The sequence below is a fragment of the Ooceraea biroi genome, chromosome 8 (assembly GCF_003672135.1).
Source record: "Ooceraea biroi isolate clonal line C1 chromosome 8, Obir_v5.4, whole genome shotgun sequence".
NCBI lineage: Eukaryota > Metazoa > Arthropoda > Insecta > Hymenoptera > Formicidae > Ooceraea > Ooceraea biroi.
Genome location: NC_039513.1, coordinates 4,213,370 through 4,241,084, shown reverse-complemented (window position 1 = coordinate 4,241,084; position 27,715 = coordinate 4,213,370). Strand labels below are relative to the sequence as shown.

The 27,715-nt window shown below is 38.8% G+C and overlaps 2 protein-coding genes across 4 annotated transcripts in view; one reads left to right on the top strand and one right to left on the bottom strand.

Moving 5' to 3' along the window:
* Nucleotides 1–3,737, top strand: part of LOC105285828 — a 33,487-nt gene extending 29,750 nt beyond the window's left edge. For both annotated transcript variants that reach the window (XM_011350333.3, XM_011350332.3), the window contains exon 6: nucleotides 18–3,737. In XM_011350333.3, the coding sequence (XP_011348635.1) occupies nucleotides 18–536 (519 nt within the window). In that variant the 3' untranslated portion in view covers nucleotides 537–3,737. The remainder of the gene's footprint in view (nucleotides 1–17) is intronic.
* LOC105285827 lies at nucleotides 3,228–27,715 on the bottom strand. 2 transcript variants are annotated; one of them, XM_011350330.2, is made up of 8 exons: nucleotides 25,321–27,715; nucleotides 10,918–11,152; nucleotides 10,608–10,807; nucleotides 9,949–10,152; nucleotides 8,118–8,345; nucleotides 7,501–7,826; nucleotides 7,029–7,163; nucleotides 3,228–6,632 (listed from the first exon to the last, which is right to left on the bottom strand). In XM_011350330.2, the coding sequence occupies exons 1-8, from the start codon at nucleotides 25,373–25,375 to the stop codon at nucleotides 4,662–4,664; spliced, it is 3,354 nt and encodes a 1,117-aa protein (XP_011348632.1). In that variant the 5' UTR covers nucleotides 25,376–27,715; the 3' UTR covers nucleotides 3,228–4,661. The 2 variants fall into 2 exon arrangements, with proteins under 2 accessions (XP_011348632.1, XP_011348633.1); XM_011350331.2 differs by having other exon boundaries at nucleotides 10,918–11,149.

Below are 27,715 nucleotides of genomic sequence, written 5' to 3'. Positions count from 1 at the left end.
GATGCATGTGTTTTCAGGTTGCTACCAAGGTAGGCGCCGCGAGCTTGTTCGCCCATCCGCTTTTTCGGGACGGGTGGGAGCCGCGAAGACGCGGCAGCTGCGAGTCTGGCTTTTGGAGTTGCGTGGGCGAGGACCTGAGTCCGGAGCCGCCGAATCGTCGACACACGTCAACCCTTAGCAGTTCGGAGGCGAGCAGTATGTTTCGATTGGACGATCATCGGACCAGCTCGATCTACACCGATTCCTCCGAAGACATTGCCAGCCTAGGTGGTGGCGACTCCTGCTGGGAGGATCGACTGAACGGCATCGGCTCATCGAGTAAAACCATTTCAAAGATTGTCGAATACTTCGAGAGGAAGCAAGCAATGGCAGGCAGACTCGGTGATCATGGCGATATCGCTGGTCCCAGCCGCTTGACCTTGCTACGAGCCAGTCTGGAAGGACCCGTGCCCATCAGCAGCATCTCCGCGGCGCAACGGCTCGTCGTCTGCGAAGGTGCGGTGCGCAGTAAACTAGCGTTGTTCGACAAGAAGTGATATTACTGATCTTGCGTGCGAGTCATTCGACGGTTTCTCATCGGTGTTCGAGTGACCCGCGCGAGAAGAGCGCAGTAACGCGATATCGGTATCGGGGAAAAGACCTTCCCTAGCAGCGCGGGCTCGCCGTCGCATGTACGCAGCGGCTGCGAGAATCCTGTAGCGCAATAATTAGATAAGCAGCGTATTCTTATGTATATTCGAGAATGGAGAACAAACGTGGCAAGCAGAGAGTTATATTAGAGGTATTAGCAATCGATCTTATTCCGCGTAAAAGGATTAAAGTAGACGGGGAAGGGGCGTTACGTAGTATTGGCGTGTCAGAGATCGATCATGTAATAACTTGTAAGCAGGACAGTCGATACACGCATGCGGCATGCTGACGGACACTTCTCTAAAAATCTAGTAACCTGACTGTGATGTTTTTTGATAATCTACATACATACATTATATTGTCGAGCTGTACGACTGAAAATTGGCGAAGCCATCAGCGCGGGATCCTTTTTATATGCAACACGAGTCGCGTTTCACTGTGGGTTTGAGTTACAACGACGTACGCGCCGTACGGAGACGAGGAGGGGGAGTGAGAGAACGAAGCAATAGCGAATTTTGTTTTGTAAAAAAAAAGAAAACTGCGTTCTGAGATCGGTGTAGCGCTGTTCGCTCGCGATCGACACACGTTTTTGCAGTGCCTCGCAGTTCCTACTAGCCATCTCCGTCCTTACATATGAAACGTGGATATTTACCAATCACCGCAAGGGTAGCTATTCAGATACAATTGACGATACAAGTACGAATAAGGGCGAGTGACTTCTCTTTGTTTAAGCTGAGCAGGCGGCACCGCCAAGCCAAAGTATCTTATCTCGCCATTCTTTGTTCCGTGGTTGATGATACGGTTTACGTTGTCAAGTTGCTCTTGTGTTGTGTTTTCTCGTGATGCATTAGTTAACAATCTTTATACGTTCAGTTTTTAACCTTTTTTCCTGTATTTAAAGATACTGGCTTATTACCGCGATCATGGATTTATTCTTGCAGCGTACATTGAAACAAATGAATTTTACCAGGCATCACTATTTATACTTGACAATAGAATTTTAATAGAATTTTATAATAATTGAAATTAAAGTGAATTGAAAAATTGAAATCTTTTCTTTTAACTTGTAAATACACAAGCACTTATTATTAATCAATTGTCATTTCTCAGATATTTTTATATATCCAGTTGTTCTATCAAATGACATGCAGAAACGGTGATTTGTTCAATGTGCGATGTAAGGTGAATCTGTAATAATTTTAATAAATAAAATCAATATGTAATTTTACCCTATGCAATTGTCAACATCATTATCTAGTGCTGCAGTGAGAAGTCAGAAAATCACCACCTTAGTTCTTTATATCTACGGAGGCCTACAGAGCCGCGCTTGCAGAGTTCTTATTTCATTTTCGACTTAACTGATCGGCATCTACACGGCGAGGTTCATCAACGTTGCTACGTGTTCTCGCAACGACTTGCAATTTTGCGTGTCATGATGTTAAAATAGCTCGGGACGCGCGGTACGATACGCCGGGGACAATGATATAATATATATATATATATACATATACATATATGTATATACACACACATATATATATTATGTATATATATATATATATACACATATATATTTTTTTGTTGGCAAAGATGCACCCGTGTCCTGGATATTCTTGTTGACGTGTGCGAAGCCGAGTTTATCCACTTTGGAAAGAGAACATATGAAACTGATCTAGTCAGTGTATTAATGTGGCGGCCTTATCTTTTGTACGTTGTAGCGCTAAAACTCGTAGTGTTTAAGGTGATAGCGAGCGTGAAATCGCGGGATGAAACCGGGCCTTCTGGTAACGCGCAGAGTGGGTTTTTTTTCGAACATCAGTATATTTATACAATGGAAAACGCAAGAGTGAGAGCGTGCGAGATGCCGCGAGCAAATCGAGGCTCGCTGCGCGCCTCTGCGTGTACGTGTGTGTGTGCGTGTGTGCGTGTGTTGCGTTTGCGGAAAGAAAGTGTATACGTTCAAGGCGATATGTATGTAGATAGCTGTACGACTCCCGCATATATAACGCGAATCGCTTCGTCGCTCGGACGAATCGAACCAAATCTACCATCGTAGAGTGATAGAAATAATCGATATGACGATATATCTTTTTACTTGTCGAAGTTCGCTCACGGGTTTACTCCATAAGACTGTGCGTTCGTTATGTAATACGTCGTAAAGTAGGAAAGTAACTCGGAATCGCGTCAACGACATTCGCAGTCTCTTCCTCCTCGCGTATACAATAGGATGCACGCCGTGTTACATGTGGAATCCATTCTTCCTTCCTTTTTATCTTGCTCTTAATTTTTTTTCGCTCGTCGAATCGAGGTCTTCTGTTCTTCCTCCGCGACGCGTCAATCGGTACCTGAATAGTCGAAGCGAGGGAAGGACTGCGAACGAGTTAGTTCTTAAGCGTACGGACATATCAGGAGTACGGGCATATCCTGAGATTCAACCCGGTCGTAATGGGCAATAAACGCGTGATCACAAATGAATGAGAATGGGAGTGCGTGCGCGAGTGAGTGAGCAGAAAGAGAGGGGGAGGGGGCGGGGGAGTGAGAAAGCGGAATCGACGGACCGAGAGGCGCATTTAAGAAAAAAAGAGATATGGGTTATTTATTTTAAGTAAAAACAGTTATATTAAAGATTATATATCTATATATATATGTATATATATATAGATCTACGCGAAAATTGTTTCTTCCATATTTCTCAACTGTTGTCTAGAGTCCACAATCGCTACCGTTGTAGCGCGCGTAGTCCCCGTTCTTCTAGCTGTATATATTATATTACACTACGAGGGGGTACACGTGATATCCGAGCACTCTCGTGACTCTTTCCGCGCGTTGGTCGTCTTGAGATATGTACAACACAGAAAAGTTAAATAATAGCAAGAGCGCTGTGAATGTTCGATTTTCGTGACCGCTGGTCACTACTCATAAATTGGACATAAATAAGCGCAGGAGGAAAGAAAAACAATGGCGATGATAATAATAGTTGTAACAATAGCGAAAGACGAAGCTATATATATATATGTGTGTTGTATATATATATATATGTATATATAGCTATGTAAAAAAATTCCTATATATACAAAGATAATAAAGTTAAGGGCTCCCAATTTTTATCAAAAATGAGTTATTAAAGCCTTTTTCTAAAGCCAAGTTGATAAAGCGTCGTAATGGCCGCAGAAGAAACAGTTACAATTTTTCGCAATTTTTATAGCATTGTACGTAATGGTATAAAAAAAGACATTAAACAATATAATTCGGTATCGATAACACGGCAAGTATTATAAAACCTGAAAGCGTATGTTTCACTTTGCTCCATGTCACGTGTGAAATCTCATCTCACTTCTTACGTTCTACATTTAATACGTTTCATCGCTGTGCTAAAAAACGCAGAGCGCTTTATTTTGTTATAATAGACAGAAGGAGCACAAATTGATTTTACATCTTTAATCACGGTATTTTTCATCGCAGATAAGAAATTGCACTAACGTCACAGTGATCGTTTCATATTTCGGGATAAATGTGATTATAATTAAGTTATCACTTGTCTGTCTAAATTTAAAATACACTCAGCAAAAATTCTTAGTAGTCTTCGACTGTGAAGAGAATAAGTTCTCTCGATTAAGCAGTAATATATCCTATTTAAACATAGCCGCGCGCGTGCACGCGTTTGCGATCTCGCTCACTGGGAATTGATGCAGGGCATCTGACTATTTTAAAAAATTCCGGAGGTCACGCAAATATTCTTATTCGATTAAAATAATGCTAAGTCTCAATTGATACTTGGTTTTTTGATCGAAAACAAGCACTATATCAGTAATCCTATAAATGTTTGGTTCTTATGTTGCCGTCTCAATATAAAATAGTGAGACGACTCCATAAAAAGGAATTTAACGCGTCGTGATTAATGTACACTTAAAAAATTCGATAAAGATAAAACGTTGAAAAAATAATAGATAACAAACGCCGCAACGCAATTAATTTTAACATAACATTGAATAAGTTTCCGAGTCTTAAAAATCTCTACAATGTCCACGATGTTAACGATCCCTCTCCATGGCCGAGTAAGGCTTGCCCATATCCTCTTCTGGGACCAGCGGTATGTATCTTGTCCTCGGATCGTTTCTTCGTTCATACGCGTACGGGAACATCATCGCTGATCTGAATATTGTCCTGGCGCTCTTCACCGTCGCTTCCTTGTATCTTGGAATTTTCTGGATGTGTGTGGCAATCGTCGTAGACTTCGGAACATCATTGGACTCGGTCGATGAGGCCGGACTACTAGTTGTCTCCTTCGGATCAACCAGAGGTATGAATTTCCTCTCATACGTGCTCGCAGTAGCTGTTTCTTCTTTGGCCACTTCCTCCTTTTTCCTCTCAACGAATACCCTGTCTTCGGTGGATCTTCGCGGCTCGTCAATGTTCTCGTCCTGCAGCGAAATCACTATCGCTCCTGTCTCCTCAATCCAGGTTCGCATAGTCGTGGGGGCAACGTTGCTCTTAAATAACGTAATCGGTACCCAGTCAGATGCAGTATCTGCTTTTGTGTTTACTGTTTGCGAGGAGATTTGATCGCGGCCGATCGACCGGCCCAGCGATCGCGAAACATTTAAGTCTTTTCGTACTGAAGCGTCCCTTGAAGACATCACCTGTTCACCGATCGGTCGCCAATCGCCACCTTCACGTCGAGTCTCCTTGGCTGTCGTCGTCGTTTTCGTGTCGAGACCTGAAGTGAAATTGGAGTTCGCCGTTTTCTCCGGGTAGACGATTTCAACTTTCGCCGGCGATGTCTCAGTTCTCAACTCCAGGCTTCGGCTCTTGGATTGGTTGTTCTCCGTTCGCCTGCTCGACGCGGATTCCTCGCGGCGGATTCCCCTTTCGTCTTCGCTCTCGGACGGCCTGGACTGCTGGCCGACATCCGGTTGCGCGATTTGCTCGCCGTTCCATTGCCGGCCTGTTGTCTTGCTGGTCTCGGCGGAAGAATCGGTGCTCTTCGGCCGCACTATGTCGCCCAAGAGAGGAAAGTACTTGGGTTCATCATGTCGCATACCTGTAACGAAACTCGGCGTATACTGCGAGATCAAAGGCAGCAGCGTCTGCCGGGCATATCGCTCAGCTTGCGCCAGGATGCTGGCCAGTCTCTCGGGCAGGAACTGCACGGTGAATGCCCGGGTAGAGGTCGACGAGGTCTCTTGTATCTCGTCGCGCTGCCTCTCGTTCGGCACCACTTCGTTCCGAGTATTCTGTCTGGTGTCACGCGGACGCAGGATCGGTTCCGTGATCTCAGGTAGCTTCAACGATCGACCCGTCTCCTTTTTATTCGCACGCAACACTGGTTCCCGAATTTCCGACGGAAATTCCACGGTAGCGGCGGTAGTACCTGCAGCTACGTCGGCGGTAGTGGTGGTGAGGGTAGTCTCAACGACGCGCTCCACTGCAGTTGGGGTGTGATAGATCAGATTGGTAGCTCCGGAGAAGCTTCGCCCATGTTCCGACTCGGCGTTCTCCAGTGAGTTCGAGTCACCATCGCTCGATATGTCCAGGACTGTCCATGGATTCGCGACATTGCGTCGTTTCTCTGGTTCGTCGTAAGTCGTCGCCGTCTCGCCTTCAACGATGCGTAAGTTCTGCTCCTTCGTGAAGGGACCAAGACCTCTCTTCTGTGCGGTTCTGTCTGCCGGGATGATTTCTACGGTGTATCCCGAATCTTTCGTCTCGTAATTTTGCTCCTTCGTGAACGGCCCTATGCCACCCTGCTGTTGCTTCTCGTCGACGACTATCATGCGTTCGATTGTCGGCATCGAGGAGGACGTAGTGGAGTTCTCGGTATCCAATGGAATGTTGCATTCACCGGGATAAAGTGGTAAGTAGACCGACCGACCAGATTCCAGAATCAAGCCTTTCTTGCATACTGACAGAGACTTGCCGAAACTGTCGATGATGGCTACCTTGTCGATGGTCCAGGATACTAATCCGGACGATATCCAACCGCTATACGCCGTGTATTTAATCTATTGGGATAGCACAACATTGTTGAAATAATTAGATAATCTACCATGTAAAACTTTTATGTATTACTATAATAAATATAGAATTAATTGCTTTTTTTTAATTTCCAGTTTTGTATTATAAAATACGGAAAACATTAAATAAGAATAATATGTAACATATTATTTGAGAAAATATTTGAAATCTTAATTCAATAATTAATTTTAATATAATATTAAGGTAGCATTATTTATTCTCGTAATTATTATTTATTCTCGTAATATCTTTCCAAAGGCTGTAGCTAGAAAATTGTATTCCCATAATTACGTTCAATTACTCAATAACATAAATTGCAATACTTTCTACTTCTACTGATTTAACGCTTAAAGAAGACATTAATAGGCCACAAACGCATTTACCTCAATTGCTTCGAGACCGATAACCGCTGGATGTGGCACAACGATTTTTTGAAGAATAGATCCTACGAGAAGTTCTTCATCTTTACGTGTCATTGCGAACGTATCGTTATAAGAACCTTTTCCCACGAGTGTAACCTGCAAGAATTTTTTCTTATTTAAAAATTTATAAAAGCTATAAAACATAAAGTCTGCTCGTTTTAACGATCTTGGGTAAGTAATACGTTTGTTAATAAAAACAAAATGAGAATAAAAATAAATTCCATTTTTTAAAATCACTTTGAACATGTAGAAAATTATAAATATATATTGGATTGATCAGAAAATCCGTGCGAATGTTTTTAGCACAATTTAAACGCAAAACTTTGGATTAAAAATTAACATTAAAATTTTACTAATATTTAATATTTTGAAGACACAAAAAATTCTATTCCGATCCATCGCTAATCGGAAGGAGCTCATCTTGAATGCTTACTTCAAGCTTGCCATAGCTCCTGGCAGACCTTTCGCTTCGACTGTTGTACACCTTGATCTGGTATTGATGAGCACAGAAAGGTTCCTCGTCTCTCGTTACCAAGTAGAGCTGGCCCCTGGCGGGCGACTCATTGCTGTAATAGCCCATATCGCCGCATGGTCTATCCATACTATTTATGCCGCAGGGGAAACAGTCGCCTTTTAGTAGACCTTCATACCCATCATCGCAAGGAAACGCTGGGAACCGGCACTTCGGGCTAACGGAATCGGTAAAGAACTTGTATGCCCGTCGATGATTGCACAATGATCTACCCTCGACCGCACTCGCTATAATTAATGAGACACAATAAAAGATAGATTCGTCATCATAAATTTCAATCTTTCCTTGAGCAGAAGAATCTTCTAAAATATTCTAAATCATGAAATGATTAAAATATTTTTTATTTTTCAAATATAAAGAATTATGGTACATATTATATTTTTTAATAATATAAAGATTCTTTTTTCACTTCTTTTCTAAAAACTACAAGAGATTCCACATTTTATTTTTCAGTCAAGTCTCGCTTACGCACCTGTGAGACATTGTTTTAAAAAAGCGTAATAGCGAAAGATACTTACACCAGATGATGTCAGAAACTGCTCCAAGGAAAATGTTCGAGCATCCGCTTTGCATTTTTCCACCGTTCGGGTAATAATCGACATCGCCCATGGGCTGCCATGATCCTAGTCCACCTAAGATAAGCTGCTCGCCGTTGCTGTGGATAACATCTACGAAATTCGCATCCGTCGCGTCCAAACGCACCCTCGGATCCTGCGATTCGAAAAGCGGCCCTGCAGGGTCTAATCCTGTTTGCATAAAACGAAAATGTACGGCAATTATTGCAGTGTACCAGTATATTGAACCTCACCTACCAACTATCTTCTAGATTCCTTTTTTAAGATAATTATCATAGGAATAGCTAATTATCATTGGAAGAAAGAAAGAAGTACATAGAATATGGAAAACTGAGTTTTACTAAAGAAAGTAAGAAAGTAAAACTTTCAAACCTACGATTGAAAAACAAAATACAAAACCATTTTAAATTAAAAGTTCTTTATGCATTAAGTCTCAGAAGAACGAATTATGTGAAAGTTTAGTTTAACGTAACCAGTTATGATTTTTTTAAAATTATTAGAATGTTAAACATGTGTTAAAACTTGTAAAATTTAAAAAAGATTCGTTTTTGCTGGCAAAAAACTGATGAAATTTTATTTGAATCTGCGATACCAGAATATTATAGCATTTATAATTTACTAATTATTAAGTAACGTGGTAAATATATACGTTATACAAAAATATCAACCGGTTAGTCTCACAAGTTTACAAGCTATTACATATAGATACTAAGATATACTTTTACTTAACGTAACCAGCTACTATTATACGCATGCCCGCGATAGTGAACGTATAGAATCGCGGTTGAAACTGCGAAAATAATGGTTTCGCAACTTCACATGAAGCAGGTAATATTAAAAAAGCACAAAACGGAACGTCGGTGGAAAAATGTAGTTTGCTCTCATAATCCCAAGTTTCAGGTTTAAGAAATAATCGTTTTTTCTTGTTAAAGAGCCGTAACAAAACTAGCACCAAGAGAAATCGCGTAACAGGACATACAATTAATAAAAAACACAATTCGCCATTGAACCCAGTTAATACTATTGCAGAAATGCTCACAATAGTTAGCACATGGACTCAGGATGAGAATTACGAAAATAATTCTTTCTCAATTCTATACACGAAATAGTTTAGAGAAAGAAGTTAGAAACGTGGCAGCGGAGGATATTATTTGCTCTGATAATTCCAGATTTGAGAAACGCTTGTTTCGTATTGTCGGTAGTCGGAATAGCAAGAAAGATAAAGAAGTTCGATTACGCGAGTTCACGTAAGTAAAAACTTACGATATCTTACAATAAAAAAAATACGTCTCGCCGTAAAAGTTAGTCGTCTCATTTGATTAAAAGGCATCGGCGCGTGGCGAAGTAAGAGGCGGAATGCAGAGGTGGAATTTAAATGTATCGAACATTCGCTGCGAGAATGTTCGATATATTTAAGAGAGAAAGAGAGACCTTGTTACAGTTACTCTCGGATAGCCGATTATATGACCGAGCTGATGCTCATGATCGGCCGGACTTATGATCGTCGAGAAGTATTCTCCGCACGAGTAATCCGCGCGGGAATCACAAGTCGGTGCAATATAAATACGGATGAGTACGATGAACCTGAGTGATACCGTAACAGGGAATAATTGTCGCGAATGCCATGTAGCATGGACCGCGTTGCGGTACGCGCTGCGTCACGGTAAATAAAATCTTGCAAAAATATTATCTCATAAAATGGTATCTTTACACAGTACAGTAATTTTATTACTCCAACAAGTTGTAAAATAAATTTACATGGAATTTGACTTACCGGTTATTCTGGATACGTTGCCGAGCTCTGCACCGGCGAATCCAGCTACGTGAGCGCCCAGGCTGAAGCCTATCATGTGTACCTTATCCAGCGGTACGTTCAAGCTGCGAATTAATTTTGCTAATTGCCGACCGACTAATCGCGTATTTGCCGCTGCTCTTACGTAATTCGGTACTGCGCTGCCAGGGCCCCAATCCACGCACACTGCAATAGTATATATAATTTATTATTAGTTGACATTTTACGAAGAAAACTATATATGTACGTACATACAATTATTGGAAGTGAAAAATAAATATTAATCAAACTATCAAATTACAATACATCTTTTATTGCGAACAAAACAGCGCAACAATTATGTATATTTAATAGCAAAACGATTAGATATTATATTATTATTTAAAAACAAATTTAATAATAAATGAGCGCTTTATATTAAATACGATATTAACAAAACAGATATACGTATAGTACTTTTCGCTTTAGAATTATAATGGAATATAAATGTGAACATAATCTTTACCGTAAAAACTTGTCGTTACTAAAAAATTCTCTGATATACGATGAATTAAAATAGAAATGTATGCCAGGGTTAAACTCGTATCGTTCAGAATACGCGAGTTATTTAATTAGATATGAACATCTCGTTACATAAGTACCTATATTGCAGTCGTGGATGCTCATTAATGCAGATTTCATATCATACACCCACAGGTGATTGCAGTTGCTACCAAACCCATGGACAATCACTTTCGTAGGCAGATCGGGATCTATGGCACGGTGTGCATTATCGTTTATGTCATCGGCGGGTACCTCCATGGGGATCGATCTTGCCTTTCTACTCCCGTATACGAAGAATCTGTTAAAACAACGACTATTAATCAGATAATAAACTTTTTCTACAATTATTTAGACGATCTGCATTTCCTACAAATACTACATAGATATTGTCTTCTATTCTTTTCCGACCTAGTTCCGACGTCCTTCGGTGGTGACGGAAGCATTTCCAGATAACTGAAGGGCCCGGTATCCTCGAAGCACCCGACGTCCTCATAGCAAACCTTGGACACTTCTCTTCTCTTTCTGTGATGGAGCTTCTTTTGAAGCGTCCACTGCCTCATCGATTCGACGACAGCGCGAAAGATCTCCGCGTCGTTCTTCTCGTCTGAACTTTCTAAGGACATCTGTCCCGCAACGGGATCTGCTGAAAATATTAATCGATATGAGTCCTCAGGCTTAGCTCGAGTTCTTCGTGATTTTCTAACGTTATTAGCAGAGCTGCGCGAGTGCAAATGTTTAATCTTGTGACAATTCCTGTGATTCTTATAAACGCGTGTGAGTTAGACGTTTCGGTACGATCATGGAAATACTTTGTAACGGCTTTCCCGGTCCACAGCTCACGACCGCTATCGTTATTAGCATAACGCCTGAATAACAATTTCCTGGAACGTTCTGACAATATTTTACACTTGATAAATCATGAGTACTTCCGTTTATAGCCTTCATTAACTTTTTATTATTGGTGTTAACAATTTCATCAATATGTTATTACAATTTGAAGTGCAATCTCTCATGCAATCATATTCAATATCAAATATCTAATACTGTTAAAGAGTATTGACAAATTTTATGTGCATTCCCTCGATAAATCCAAAACATTTCCTTAATAAACATTTAAAGAAATTAATAGTTGTTAAATAATAAAATAAGCTTTAGTAAGTGAAAAATTATTATTCTAAATAATAATTATACGTATCAAATATAATATATTAATATTCTATCAAGAGATTATTATAAAGCTTCTTTGAATATTCCAGTGATATGTTAAAAATTTGCAGCTACAACGTGCAAAATTTTATCTATATGCTCACGACATAATTTATTTAAAAAAAGATCGAAGTAGAACCAGAATTAACAAAAAACGCAAATTGCACTTATGTCATTCAAAGTATTATAAATGCATCTAATTCGAGTCACGGTAATTTAAATATTCTTTCTTTTATAACTTGCCGCTGGAAATGCTAATGAGAAACGCTCTTAATCGCTGAATAATAGCACCTGACGACAAGTGGACATCTGTAATTAAGATCTTTTGAGAGCTGACGTTATGTCAGCGCAATTGTGAAAATGCGTTGAGTGCGTTAATACGCAACGGTGATATAATTCGTTAGATAAAGACGTATCTGCAATGCACTCAACTTATTATATACCGTTACGAAATGACAAGACGATTTTATTAAAATTGCAAGATTACGTTACAAAAAATTATATAAAAAAGATCTAATTGTTTTCATATCAAATTTAAGATCTTTAGCAGATCCTAGAATTAATACAAATACTAAGAGGCTGAAAATGAGTAAAATATATTTAATTAAAACCATGTGCCATAATTACTTTAACTTTTATAATGTTTCCTCAAAAATAACATCTTTTAGAAATTTAACATTACTAAAAAAAACTCGGATTTACATTATTTAAAACGCCAAAGAATAATAAAATATATTAAAAATTTATATTTATTTATGTTGCAATATTTTCAGAAATCCTTATGTCACAGATTTGTATATTTTAGTATTTGCTAGTACAAATGATGATATTCTGTAATTATCTCACGAAGAACTTGATTACAGTTTTTATAAAATGTTTTATATAGTATTGTATTATATGCATTCTCTGCATGGAGAAAATGCGTACAAGAATTACACCACCTGTCTTACTTAACTTTGTAATCTCCGTCCTTCTTTCCTCAATAGAGTCAACTGTAATCATTTAGGATGACTTTGAGGATTCTTAACGCGTGTCTAACGTTACGCAAATATCCATTCAACCGTCCCGTAATTTTATATTTAACAACCTACGATATAAATTATATTTGCAATATTTGAAATAGTCATGTTTCATGTTACATATAAAACTCGAGATATAAAACTTCAATGTTTAGCTATCTGATTTATCTCATTCATTTATTAAATAACTAATTATTTGATAGCGTACAAGTAGCTTATGGTCTCTTTTCCTCTTTTCTTCGAAATTGCTTCTTTTTCGCGGTTTTAATATAAAATAAATAGGAAGAGAGAATATAAATACATGCGTATTTTGTGTGCTGCGTGCGTGTATACTGTGTAGAGATTGTGCTGCAAATCGGTTGGAAAACGGTGACACTCAAATCATTTTCGCGGTCTTGAGCTATGCATTTGCAATGACTGCGTACACATTTCATGTCACGTCACACATATACAAGGTGTCCCACTTCCGTCGCATTATTTTTTAATGATTCTGTGACCAACTTGGAGTTGATTTTTCCTCAACAAAAGTGTCGAGCATGCATAATTTTCCACTAGTAATTGAAAATAACGGGTTCCTAGCAAACAAAGCAGTATTCTTTAATAGAACGAGTTTAAACGGATGTTACTGTAACAAAATTTCAGCGCAAGGCTTAGTTACAAAGATGTACGGTATTCAGCGCTTTGACCGTTTCGTGTCTCTGTTCTTCACCATTTCCAATGCTGGACAGGTTTGCCTTTCTTCAGGTGGGCCAAGAAGTCAGTCTCGCGATCAGGTCGGCCAGTATGTCCTGAACTTACGACCCAGATCTGACCGATGGCTTGGTCTTGAGGTGGAAGGAAAACATAGCGGCGGAAGGTGTTGCGAAGCCCGTTGTCCCGAATCTATGTTGAACGTGGTTTGCGTTGAATGGAAACCGGACGGCTGCCAGACAGAGGCGGCTAATGAAGCCATGGGAATGAGTTGGCAGGCTGATTTACGTCTATTCCCATGACTCATGAAAATAAGACGAGACCGTCAAGACTACTCGTTTCACAAAAGTCAAACAGGTACGAAAGAGAGCCGAGAATCCTTGCCCGCCGTCATTCACGTCATCAGACTAGTCTACCCGATCGCATGGGAGAAATTAGCAAAAGGAAAATCGAAGATGCTTGCGGGAGATTTCTTGTCGGAAAAGTATCGGGCATTACAGTGATGGTCACTTAGGCGAGTACGCTACTTAACTTCTTGCTCGACAGACCTGTTCAACAAAACATAAAAATGGATCGTAACAAGCAAGGAAGAAATAAAGAGAGAAAGAGAGAGCAATGGAAAAGGGAAATCACCAATGTCGGAGGCAGAGAGAGGAATAAGAGGTGTCTGCAACAACATTCCATTAATTTACGTATGCGAGATTTCATTCTATTATTTTCTTTGGCGAAACATCTGTATTGGCAAAAAGTAATTTATTTAAAAAATTCTTTTTGAAGAGCTGACACGTGCGCTGGCAAGTGAAACGATTCATTGAAATAAGTCGACGAAAAGTGATCCAGAAGTTTAAACAAGAATTTCCGCAGTAAAATTGTTGTAAAAATTTCTACGCATGTTTTGAGGAGAAAAAGAAAAGATACAATTTTATTATTAATTATACAACAACAGTACATATTATTTGTATACTTTTATTTAAAAACAGTTTTACTTCTAATTTTTATTTGAAGCATTTCATATTTTACTTTTATAAAATTTCTTATTAAGAAATTTATTTAAATCTTGTAATTTTTTAAACAACGCCTATTACAATCGCGCATCGCATACTCTTGCGCTTTTAAATATTTCAACATTCATCACGTAATTATCCGTATCATTTCATTACTTTATCGTCTCTTATATATTGCATAAATTGCGCCACTATACACTAGTTACGTTCTATCTAGTTCACTTTCGTAATCAAGCAGCAACATTTTAATTAATTGTTAACTATTTCATTAATGGAAAAAACCAAACATGTAGTCTTGATCATATATGCAAAGAAAAGTAAGCTCGCTCGAAACATGCAATTAGAGTCTTAATCGCAACAAAGTTCAATGGATCGGTGATTTAATAAAGTGTCGTTAAGTTTAACTGATACGTAATTGCACACGATGTCTTTTAACATGAAATATTTCTAGAAAATATGCACTCTATAACGCGTACCTTTTATTCTTTTATTATGTATAATGTGTTATTTTTAATGGCGTAAGTATAATGTATGTGAGAATTAAACTGATGTCAATCGTTTCTAATTTGAACATAATTGTACATCTCTCGTGCAAAAAAATCGAATATTTTTATTGGACAATGCGTTGCTACTTGATCTCATTTCACTCATTAAACTGTAATATAATCCGAACAAAACTTAACTCCTTAATCTTCAGTATTGATATAATACATTACATTGTTAACAGCGCGTCAGAGTTTTGGTTCTCGCGTGTTGCATGACATCTTATCAGAGATACAGAGACAAGACGCCCCAGATTCACTGCCTTTCTGCTTTAATAATGGGACTGACACAAGATTAATTAATTATACAAGAAATTACATATGCGCGAATATTATTAAGACATTCCTCCGGGTCGCAAGTTACAGTTATCACGTCCCAGGAGTCTCACGAACTTCGTTTCGGCTAACGTCATCGTTTCGGAATTTAACGGAAGCCGGAATTGGAAAGCATCTGGAGAGCGTTTCCTCGTAACAGGCCGATGCCAACTAATTCATGACTCGATGATCGTGCAAACGTTCCTAATTGGGAGAAGCGGATTAGGTGAACGACGGCGATTACGGCACAGGAGGAGCAGGGTTAACGGTACGTCACGCGATGAGGCACGGTCGCGACTCTCTACAACGGGACCCGTCAAGTGTTTCTTTTGTGTGCTTTTACCGCCGGGTGTGACGGCACTGAGAAAATTTTCCCATTGCCCTCGTGGACGCGCTTGCACGTCCAGGATTCCTAGCCACCGGTCACAGCAGGTCTTCAACACGGTTTCCTCGCGTGAACGAACTGCGTCGGAAACGGTATAACGCGTACGAGCGTCATTAGGAGTACATAGCACGCGATCCATTGATCGTTTCGTCACCACCGATCGTCGTCCTTGGAAAGCGAAACGCGACGTGCGACTCACCTGTCGACTGATTGCATTTTTAGGTCGCCGAATTTCGTGATTGCCTCATCGAGACGCTCTCTCGGAAAACAAAGAGATTCGAGTCTTCGTGCAATATATTTTGCAATGCCGATGAATTTCTTGGAGTTTGAACAGTTCGCTGTGGTACATGTATAATAATAAAAATAAAATTAGCTTCGTTATTTATTTTTCCCCTGTAAAGTTCAGGTCGCGTCTCTGATCGCTAGTATACGAGAACTACGAGCGCATCGGTGTCTCGATCGTGAAAAGATCAACCAAGGAACGCGGCGCTAAGAAATGCGACGGCGGTACGAACTGGGGCAGCCCCTGTGCAGGCGCAATTACATTGCAGAATCGAGAGAGAGGACGTTCGGACGGGGGATTGTCATCAGCCGAATAATAGGAATGACGTGGCCCGAATGCGCTGCCAGTGTTCACGGCGGGAATAATTACGCCGGCGGGTTTTGCGCGCTCGATCCAGGCCACGATCGTAATCTGGCGTCGCGTGATCTCGTTCTCAGCGCAGCGGGCGTGCGATCCACCGAACCAAGTCCTGTCATCGAGGGATCATTCGCGAGCGTTTCCGCGACTTGCGCGCGCGTTAGGGAAGAACGCGCGTCTCCGCTCGGCAGCCGCGTGTCCCACGGCGAGGCACGAGGAGGTCGACAGGAGAAGGGTCGGGACTGGTAGCGATCTCAAAATCGGCTGGTGACACAGTTTCCAGCTGCCGGAGGTGATTGAACCCAGACGTAAACGAGCCGACACCTTTGCGCTGCAAACGATACCGCACGCAGCTGGCGAGCGCGATCACTGAACGGTGATCGCTAATCGACGATCACCGATCACCGATCGCGAGGACATTCGTCGGAAACGGATCGTTTCGCGCGGTCTCACGGCCGGACACTCCCGGACGGGTGGACAGCTTTTACTTGCAAATTCATCGAACAGTTTTGCGACGAACATGGTCTACAAACGGAGCCCACTTTTTAATGTATACACCTTACATACCGGCACGGACTTCTCGTTCTTCCAGTAATTTGCATTTGCGATTTCTCCTCAACGATAGTCCACATTGCGACTTTTAATTACTCGCGAGTTGTTTAACACATTTTATTTTTGACATCGGGACTTACCAGCGAGTTGGTTACTCTAATATTAATGAGGGACTAACTACGCGACAAAGAGGAACATCAATGCTTAAATTTCCATTTACAACCTTCAAGTTATCTAATCAATTCTCACGCAAGTGAAGTAGAACGATAAATAAAAAATTATGGACCATATTGTCGTAATGCTTTGTTTCATAACTGAATTTAGAATTTAGAACCGTTATAAAGTTTTGATATGATGCGCGTAATAAGTGTAATGCATCTTGTATATGTACATGCAAATGCCCCGATTACGGACATGTTGATTAGCCCGCTTTTTAACTTGTACATAGTAAATGCAGGCCACATACATCTACCTGCTGTGGAATAGAAACTGGATCTTTTAAAATAGACATATGATATCTAGATGATATCGATGTTTTTGGATTTTATATTTGCACCTACGCAACAAAACAATGATTGCAAGAGTAACTTGTTGATAAACTTGTATCTTAAGATTATGCTTTTGCAATATTGATCTCAAATGTACTTAAAATGTAAAAAACAATTTTACTTAAATGATCATCAATTATATGATTGGCAAATTGTTGATTCCTCATTATTTCTTTTTTAAACGACGTCAGGAAAATTATTCAAAATCATATGATAATTAAAACGAGAAATTAGATTATGGGAAAGGAGAAATGAGAAATCGGAACGTTTCATCTGATCGTGGGATTGAACTCTAGTAAATCGTTTCATAACTGCCACAGACTGCATGCAGACGGATGATTTGATATTTCAAGAGGAATCGCGCGGAAAGTGTAGGCGGACCGTGATAACCATCGATGAAAGTCGCCGATCTTTCACAGCTGCGCCTTTTGCGTTTCACCGAGCAGGCGAGGGTATAATAAATTTCTTTTCAAGGTTTTCGTTGTGCCATCGTAATCGTCAATCGCAACGCAACGGGTGCACGAAGATCTGAGAAAATGGTACGAAACTAGAACGCACGGAAATCGATGTTTAGCAGTTAAATAACAACGTCGTTTACGCTCGCAAAACTTCACGCACGATCGCTTTCTATGCGCTCCGATAAGCGTCAATTTATCGCAGTATACTCAACGACAAATAGCAGGAACTTTCCGAAAAATATTTTTACATATTTGTATAAAATTTTAACAAATGTGAATGCACTTTTTTCTTCTTATATATTTTTAATTAATTCTAAGAAATTTTACATTAATATTAAAACGTATCACGTAAACGGAAACATTTTCCCTCTATATATACATATATAATTTCAAACCACTATAAAAATGTTTATATGCGTTTAATGCACTTTTACATTTGGATTTAAACTAAAAAATTTTTAAAATGACTTTAATATGTATGATATATGGGATGTGATCTATGTATATATAATAACAGTTGACAGTAGAGAGAGAAGTTGGTTCGTCATTCATCATTCAGACAGTGCTCAAGAGAAATTATTTATGTGCGCTGTGTATTTGTGTAAAACTGGAGGAAACTAAAATCCGACATACATTATTAAGGTTCGTTAACGACTAATTTCGTATGTGAAAAATGCGGTTTTGAGAAGAAGAGAACGGAAGACGACCATCAAGTCGACAACATGTATGATCGCTTATTATCGTGTCGCATTCCTGTGATTCCTGTGATTAATACAAATTTGCGTATTTTAACTATCTTTTCTAGCTGTTCGCAGTCTCCTTTTTCATAAAAATGTACGCGAAATCGCGATCAGATATTCTGACTGTCATGGAACGCGATATCCGAAAGCCATCAGTACTGACGCGATCAGACATCTTACTAGTTAATTAATCAGAAATTGTGGAGAACGTTAATTTACCAGTATTTTCTTTCGCTGGGTGAATTAAACTTCTCGGAATTATTAAAATCACTAATTATTTATTTCGCTAATCTTGTTAAAATTGTTTTTCTTTTTCTTATTGAAATTGTTTAACTTGTTGCTTAGTAATTTTTTAATGATAATATTTCTGACCAAGTAAAATTTTACTGCTTTACTAGTTATTAGATTGTTTCGCCTTTTTTCCGTTAACTTTAAACGCAGCATGATATTCGCGTATTATTAATGCTCGGTTGCCGCTTCTTGTTTTGCTCTAATTTTTCTAAGAAATCTTGTTTGACCGTTTATTACAGCACGGAATTGAACAAAGAGCGATAAAAATATTAATTATTAAATCTGAACAATCAAAATAGTAATTAATAACCTGCGAATGCAAATATATATTTTGATAAGAATAAGGGAAGTAAAGCTAAAATATATTTATCAAAATATATTTATCGTATGTCATATATAATAGAAAATTGCATTTTCAACATTAAATAATTATGAGTCATAATTATTTAGCAATTTGTTCAGAAAGATCTTGGCTCAGTCGCCGTTGATAGATCCTTGACGAGAGTGGAAAAAGGAAACGAACACCGTTTACCGGAGAAAGTATCCAACATCGATTCTAGAATTTCTCGACCTCTTCCTACGCATACGAGTGCACACACGAATGTACGAAACGCACGCACGAGTGCTGCGTACCATTTAGAAAAAATGCCGGAAATGTACGTCGCGTCGCTGCTCTTGGAGACTTTATTAAATCAGGAATTGGAAACTCCAGCATTTGTATAGGCAGTAAACGTCTCATGCATGCTACAGACCAACAGTTTATAGCGCGCTGTTATATAAATAATTAGAGGCGATAAAATGCGTCAAACAGACATATATCTATATTAAACACGAGATTGAAATTTTATATCTTAGACCTCTCGACACGAAATAAACGCAACGTGCAAATGGTTGCTCGTTTGGAGAATAAAGGAAAGCCTCGATAAATCGAGCATTTTATTCAATGAATTAGAGGAAAGGTATGCCACTATCGTACGACCAAGTAATTCAAATAGAAAGTGTGGATGCGTGATGAAAGCTCTCATCTCGCCTGGTCCGTGGTAAACGCATTCGGCTAGTTTTATAGTGTCTGGATTCTTTGTTCCTTTTTTTCAGAATGACATTGAACTTAATACGTGAAAAACCGGAATTTCGCAACGCGATGTACGGAAGAGCTGAATTTCGCAACATTATTTGTTGAGAGATCTGCGAGGAGCTCGTGAGACTTTGTCGAAAAGTCGCTGTTCTGCATCGTAATTTGGGTAATTTTTTTTACGTGTCGTAAGAGTCCAATGTTATTCTGAGCAGGAACAAAAGAATTGCTGGGTACCGTTTTGCGACCGGCTGCCGTTGTCGGCAAACCGTTTTGTCAATGCGCCACACCGCTGGAAATAATTGGTTGCTTTTTCTTTCGTTGTTTCCTGGAGATTTTCAGTGTCGCCGCGGGGCCGCGACGCGGCGATCTGAAAACGTCAGCGAGCTTCTCGTAACCCGGAATCGGGATACTCTGGCGTAATTACGAAACGGCGATATGACCGGCATAATACGAGCGCGGCGACGCAGGAAGCCGGTTGGTTTTTGCCCGACAGTAAAATTGCCATTACGCAGGTGGTTCGATAATCAGACGCTCCGAGATTTCCGTTTGTTTAGACGTAACACGCTTTCCTTGGACCGTTCTGCGATTATTGCTCGCTGCATGAAAATCGACGTCGTATCACGCCAACCAGCAGATCGCCCTTGCATCCGATGATTTTTTACTCAAGTTTCCGCTCGATGCATCAAGTCAAATTAATTCATCGACGGTGCAATACCGCTGTATACGAACTCGCAATCACACGAGCACATCCGTCCGATAAGTCATCTTTCCGCATTCGTTCGGAACTTCACGGCGCGTGAAGATCGATCAGAAGAGCGAATACAAGCAGAATATCCAATCAGAATAGCAAATCAAAAGATCCAATCTTCCTTTGATGCTCCGTTACAAAACACGAAAGTGCAGTTGCTAAATACGGAACCCTACTGTCGCGCTTTTCTGCTAAACGAATTGAGCATTTAAAGATAAAGTGGATTTAAATTGTCTCCGAATGCTTCACGCTTACATAACGGCTTGCGCAAGCTACCGTTGCACAAAATTTTTCCGATGCAAACACATACGCATCGTGCCACTTCGAAATACATTATACACTCTGCGCCAACAAGTTTGCGCAACAATCTTTATTGTGTATGGGCCGCTTCGCTCCTCCTTTCACTCTTAAACCATGGGGGCAAACCAAAGGGTTAATGACCATTGGTGATGACTCCTGAAGACAGCTTGCACTTCAAGACACCCAAATGTCTGAGTGGCCGCCGTTGCGAAAGCAACAGCTGGTTCACCAGCGGCCGGTTTTCGTCTTTTTCTACTTCGGCCATGCCATAAAATATCGTGAGAGGAATAAAGTGGAACGGCGACCCAATTGATGGAGATCGGCTAAAATATCATCGACATTTTGAGGAGAAAGTGAATAAAGGAAGTGTATGCAATGCAACCATTAATCTTGATCTTTCACGGGAAATGAATATCTTTAACGTAATATTTTGTCACTTTTGAAGCGTAGAGGTTTCGGCCTGCGCGTCATTCGATTTTTGATATAAAGCTACGTATAAAGGAATTCTACCAATCAACAGTGTGGAAGATAGCCAAGAGCGTTCACTGCAGTCACTCGAAAGCCGTTTCGATTTACTGATCCATCGTGAACGCGTTGACCGTTGTGACCTAGATAGAAAGAGCTGATGCTTTTGAAGACCTTTCTCTTTCGATCCCATTGGATGCAAAATAGTTGCTTGTGGCGAGTGAGTCAGGTTCGAACTTCCTTGAACGCTATTTCACATCTTGTCGACTATACTTGCTTGCGTGTAGCACCGTATTATGTACAATACATTATTAGATTTTGTCGAAGAAAGAAGAAAATTAACATATGTTTTCTTACGAGATATAAATACAAGGGTATTTAAAATATTCTAGTTAAATATCATTATTAACACGTTATATAATAAATAAATATATATATATTAAATATGTAATATATTAAATATATCAACAAATCGAATGTTTAATTACCTCAATATAAAGTGATCGAGGTAATTATTATATTAGTCTACAGTATGATTATTTATTTAAAAATAGAATTTATCAACCTCTTACTTATAGTACTCCAAATGTACTTTAGTATATGTTGATAATTAAATAAGTGAAAATATCTTTTGCTCAAAATATGGTTTTAGCCTAATATAAACTGATATGCTATAATTGGACATCATTTATCGCATAGAATGAAATGAATTCGATCTAATTGAAAATGAACGATGTTCCCAGACGATGCTCCGAGAGATACGATCTCCCGAGCGTGCCGTTCTATTTTCCTCTCTCACAGGAAGAAATTAATTGCCCAGAGAAAGGCGAATTCTGAACCACGTGCCTTATAAGAAAAAAGGTCAAATCCGCTATGACTCGCGAGTCATCAGTTGTCACATATGATGTATTGATGATTCATGAAGGAATTCAATTTCTAAATAGTGTTTAATTGTACAAATCTGATTATGATCATTACATAAAAAGATGACGTCGATACTTATATTTTTCAAGGAATATATGTAAATAAATATGTATATATGTTTAGATAAACGTATAAAAGTGTAAAAAGATATACATATGCACACATAAAACATAAACTATTGATCGCTATCGAAACCTATTATTATATTTATTTATTTTATATAATCGAAAATTATACAAATTTATTACAGATTAATTCATCTGGACCTCTTATATCCTCATTTTATAAAGGTCAATCTACCACTACTTTTTTGATAGCTGTCAGATTGTCAGATATCACTCAATTTCATCGGGGGAAATGGAAAACAAAATTTAGTATCAGGTAGTGATCTCTGGAAATTTAATTTTACTTGAATGTTTAATCACATGAGAATAATACGAAGAAGATAATTAATAGCGGAGAAAGTGTTGCCAATTTATTTGTACGTTTCACAGTAGTTTCAACTTCTTTTAGTATAATTGAGACGTCATATTGCGAGGAACTATAACGAGCTCCGGCTTTCCTTGCATTGCTGAGAGCACGGCGCCGTTAAAGACATGCTCTTCCTGCTTTTTGTGCGATCTTCCGATTAAAATTATTCTGTCGGGATAACCGAGGAAAGTAATCGGCCGCAGTTTCACGGGCACGGCCATAACAAACAAACGCTTTCACAAGGACCGCATTATACTACATATTGAATTTCTATCGTCTCCCTTTCAGTCAGCGAGACAAACTCATGCAAGTAGCACAATTAAAAACTAGAGTACTTGTGCCAACACATAACATTAAATATTATATAGAATTTATAATAAATTATTTCTAGTACACATTGATAAAAGAATAAAAATTAGAGAAATCTTTATGCTGAATATTAAAAAGAAAATCAGAAATTTGGAAATCACAAAACAAAAGAGCAAATATTTGTAAATTTTCTAACTTTTGTAAATATTCTTCAAGAAAATATTTTCATCGTTATATTTAACCATAGACATATATGTCTATGTATTTAACATAAAATATTATATTATCATATGTTATCTATGGCATAATTAATTCAATGCATTTTTTATGTAATGCTTGCTAATTTATTATCGAGAGATATGATTTTGCTAATAATATAATCCGCGATTAATAATGATTGTGCAAGTATAATAAGATAGGCTTTTTTAAAGTCAATTTCGGAATATAGTAGAAAACAGTCCATCGGTGAAGTCGGAAATTTAGTTGCGCATCACGCGGATGTCGCATCATTGCGAAGCCTTCCGAGATCATTGCATATCTCTGACGTCTCCCATACGTGCATGTATATAATAATATTAGTACGTGAACGTCGCTTTCACTGCTGTCAGAATAATCTTTCTGAACGCTTCTTGCGGCAATGCGCCCGTGAAATTTGCACCCATGTTATCACCCTTGAGATCTCTTGTCTGTCAATTTTATTTTCGTTGGCCCCAAAGAGCACGAGTAATTCTGTACGGTAAATGCATGACAAAACAATAAAGATTCTGCCTAAGGATAAATGTTGTAACATTTTATCTTCATGTCTTTAGATTTATTTTTTGTACAAAATATGCAATATTTAAAAAACTTGCAATATTTAAAAAACTTTTTCTGTGATTTGCAGAAATAAATAAACAAATTATCGTCACGTGTTATCAAACACTTTGAAAAAATTCGGGAAACTTGTTTTTCGTAACAGAAGATAACAGAAATGCCCCTCAATTTGCGAAGTAATTCAGATGATAATATACATACTTGCACGCTAACGTTCGCCAACGCAATTCAATGCGGCCTCGAATTTATGTTACGTTAAAAACGTTTGGAATCGTCAGTTCACTATAAAATATATTCTCATGTTAATAAATTTGAAACTGGCTATTGAGACGTAAATCGTTACGCAAATATTGTACTTTCGGACGCCTCATTTTTTCGGCCTTGAGTGCTCAGTGAAAACGGACATCAGACACCTTGAAAGTGCGCTTAAAATTTAAGACATTGCCGCTGACGTCTGATTTTGCGCGAATAAGTAATTGTTCTCGATTTATTAACGGTAAAGCACATAATGTGTGGCACGTATATCATCAGAAAAAACAATAGTAAGAATCGATCAAAGTAGTGCAACCTTACATGTCAATCTGAAGACAATCAATTACATTACATAAGCTATTTTAGCTCAGCATAAGCTTACATAAGCTACTTTTTAAATTAATATTTCTTCACATTAATATTATTTCAATTTTGCCGTAATGCGTAATAATCGTCGAATGTTTAAGGTAATTTATTTTAATTATTTAGAGTAATATGGGATGACACAAATAGTTATTAATTTTTCGAAATAATAGCAAGTAATAAAACTGCTCTATTTATTAGTAAACACTAGTGTAATTAACATACTAGTGTAATTAATAAAATCTACTCATTGACTTTTTTTATGCAATAAGACAGTTTTGATGAGATGCAGAACAGTCAACAATCAACGGACGTTGACTCGCTTAACTCTCTTGTCTCGCTTTATTGGAATTGAATTTGTAATGAGAAACGTCAGAGTATGTGGTAACATTTCTGTGACACACATGTTAAGGATTTAGCATCCGTATTTCGATTTCTGAGAAGCAAATGTAGGTCGCAAACACGTGTGTCGACTCAGAAGACGACGCAGCATATGAATCTTAAAAAATCTTTAAAAGGCATTTATGTAGATTAGGCATCTTAATTCCTTGTTTCTCTCATCTGCATAAGTATCTTTTAGAAATTTCTTTCTCGCATATATTATCTCTATTTACGTTGATATGTTATAATAGAGTATAAAACAATAATCACGTGACTGAAAATATACATGTGATACACAAGTAATTTGAGATATTTCTTACCGAAAAAACTGATCCATCGTAATATCCAAAAAGCCAGAAGAAGTTTGCCAATCATCTCACGTCTCTGGACAATCCCGAAAAGCCCTTCAAAAGTCCACCATTATTGTTGGGCAGTTAGAAATCCATCGTGCCACGGTGGATCGCATCAGGAAGACACGGAGACTTTAACGAACTTGCATCCTGCCGTATTATTGAACCCGAAGACCGACAAGAAATAGAGGAAGTGCCTCTATCTACGTAAGAAGGATAATCGCTGTTCCCCTTGTTGAATCCCAGCTATTTTCTCGTTTTCTAGTACTTCTAATACATCTAATCCGTTGTTTGTGCGCGTGACATTAAGGAGTTGCTTGATAAAAATGCTTCCACGGGTTAACTTGATAATCGTACAACTAATGTGCAATCTAATAGAACCAACTTGTAAGCACAAACAGTTCGCTCATCCTGAGTGTTTTCGTTTATCCTGCGGTGAGAAGAGATTAAAATGGAGACGGGGAAACGGTGTACGTCCGTCAACTCGATCAGCCGGTTGCTTTCTCCGGCAAGAGAGAACTGTGGACTCCAAATTCGCTTCTTACGCAAATTCGTGCTTATTACTGACGTCCCGACATTTGCGATTCGCGAATGACCGTGAGCAAAGTAGTCAGGTTTCATGTGCTCTCTCCGCTTGTCAAATCAATCCCGAAGCCGAGCGACGAAAGTCGCGGTGACTCGATACCCATTGACCGGACAGCTCTTTTCCTCTTTTTTACTGGATCACCAAGTTGATAACATGAAATCTTGTTTTGCCGAAACGCGTGTAACTCGCAATGCAATTTTTCCACGGTGCTCGATGGTACTCGATGCGCGTCATGCAGCACGCCGGAACAGAAACGAGGAGAGAGAGCGGAGTCGCCGTGCGATGTTCGCGCGCGCAAGGCCCGCAACAGCACGAGAGTTGCTGCTGCCTCGTGGCCTACTATAACAGAACTGACTCCCACCGTGGTCTTACACCGTCTCTTTACCTGCCATGAACAGCGAACGGTGTTTAAGCGTCGTGTGCGACTGCATCGGCTGCTTGCTTGATCCCACCACTTTGTGAGTTCTCAGACGTTTCGCCAAGGCGAGAACGTCACCGGAAAACCGCATTCGGGGATTATTAAAAAGGACCATTTATTGGGGTTTTAAAAATGTTGCGGTGAAAGTTAATGATGTGAAAACGAAAGAAATTAGAGATTGGATATTTAAACAAAGGCTCTAATAACTTCTTTTTCTTAAATTTAATTTATTTAGTGCTTGAAACATTATCAAAATTCAAGACGCAATGCATAACGCTTGGTAGAAATTGACATATGAGACTTGATATATATTACACTTGACATGTTACACTTTTGCTTGAGTTTGCGACGGTTTGAAGATGTGACATAATAAGATTAGCAAAATATGAATAAATATAAACATTTAAAATAGATTAGTTACATTGAATAAAACGTGAACAATCCTAAGAAACATATTTTTTATTTATTTTGAATCCTTTAGTACTTGTTATTTCATTTTGATAAATTTTGTGATTAACGGTTTATATATACTAGTCTGCAACGCAAGACTGAGCTGCCGGCATTTAACATCTTTGACAAGGATGCATGATCAATCAGATGGAGAGTCCAGAATAAGAAATGAACTAAACAGGGACGATAAATAAATAACGAGGATATTCACTAAAAAACATGTACATGCAACTACTTGTGCTATCTTCTCTAGTCGACAGTTAATTTATCTTAAGAATATTGTTAATGACAGTCACACATTGCTTTCCTTCAAAATATTATTGAAAAAATGCTAGATTATATAATTGTCATCAGTCGTATGATAATGGCCTGCTCGACTTTCCGTGGTGTTAGCAGTTAATCGATCTCGTTGTCTGCATGAACGTAATAATAACGTAATGAGATGCCCGAATCTTTGTCAATGCCATCGTATGCCAAACGCGTTCTAACAACTTATATGCGGCTCATGGATCTCACGGTTGCCCAACAGAATTTTCTCGCATCTGTCGCAACGATGATTTCACCGTGACCGAAAGTGCTCGCAATAATTATATTCAATCGCCGACACATTATATCACGCTTCCCTAGTTCGTCGAAACAATTCGGTATGCTAGTAACGAGTAAATTTTCCAGCGCAAATGAACCGTTATACGCAACGTGAAATCTAGTAAAAGCAAATTGTGTAGATAGCTAGAAATCTCAATAATATCAATAATTATGTCATTAAATGCTTACTTTTTCCAGACCTTTCTGTATCGAAAATTTTCCACTGATATTCTAGACAATCGTCAATATAAAAGTTTTTAAAGGTTTGTTATAAAGTTATATATAGAATAAAAATACAAGTATATTTTTTATACCATTTAGATTTC

What these genes read in the sequence shown, in the direction of transcription:
- LOC105285827 (XM_011350330.2), bottom strand. Translation starts at nt 25,375, where the DNA reads ATGATTGGCAAACTTCTTCTGGCTTTTTGGATATTACGATGGATCAGT. An exon ending in ACGATGGATCAGTTTTTTCG is followed by an intron (nt 11,153 to 25,320) that starts GTAAGAAATATC and finishes TAATATTTTCAG; the next exon opens with CAGATCCCGTTGCGGGACAG. An exon ending in AGTTTCTGACATCATCTGGT is followed by an intron (nt 7,827 to 8,117) that starts GTAAGTATCTTT and finishes CATTAATTATAG; the next exon opens with CGAGTGCGGTCGAGGGTAGA.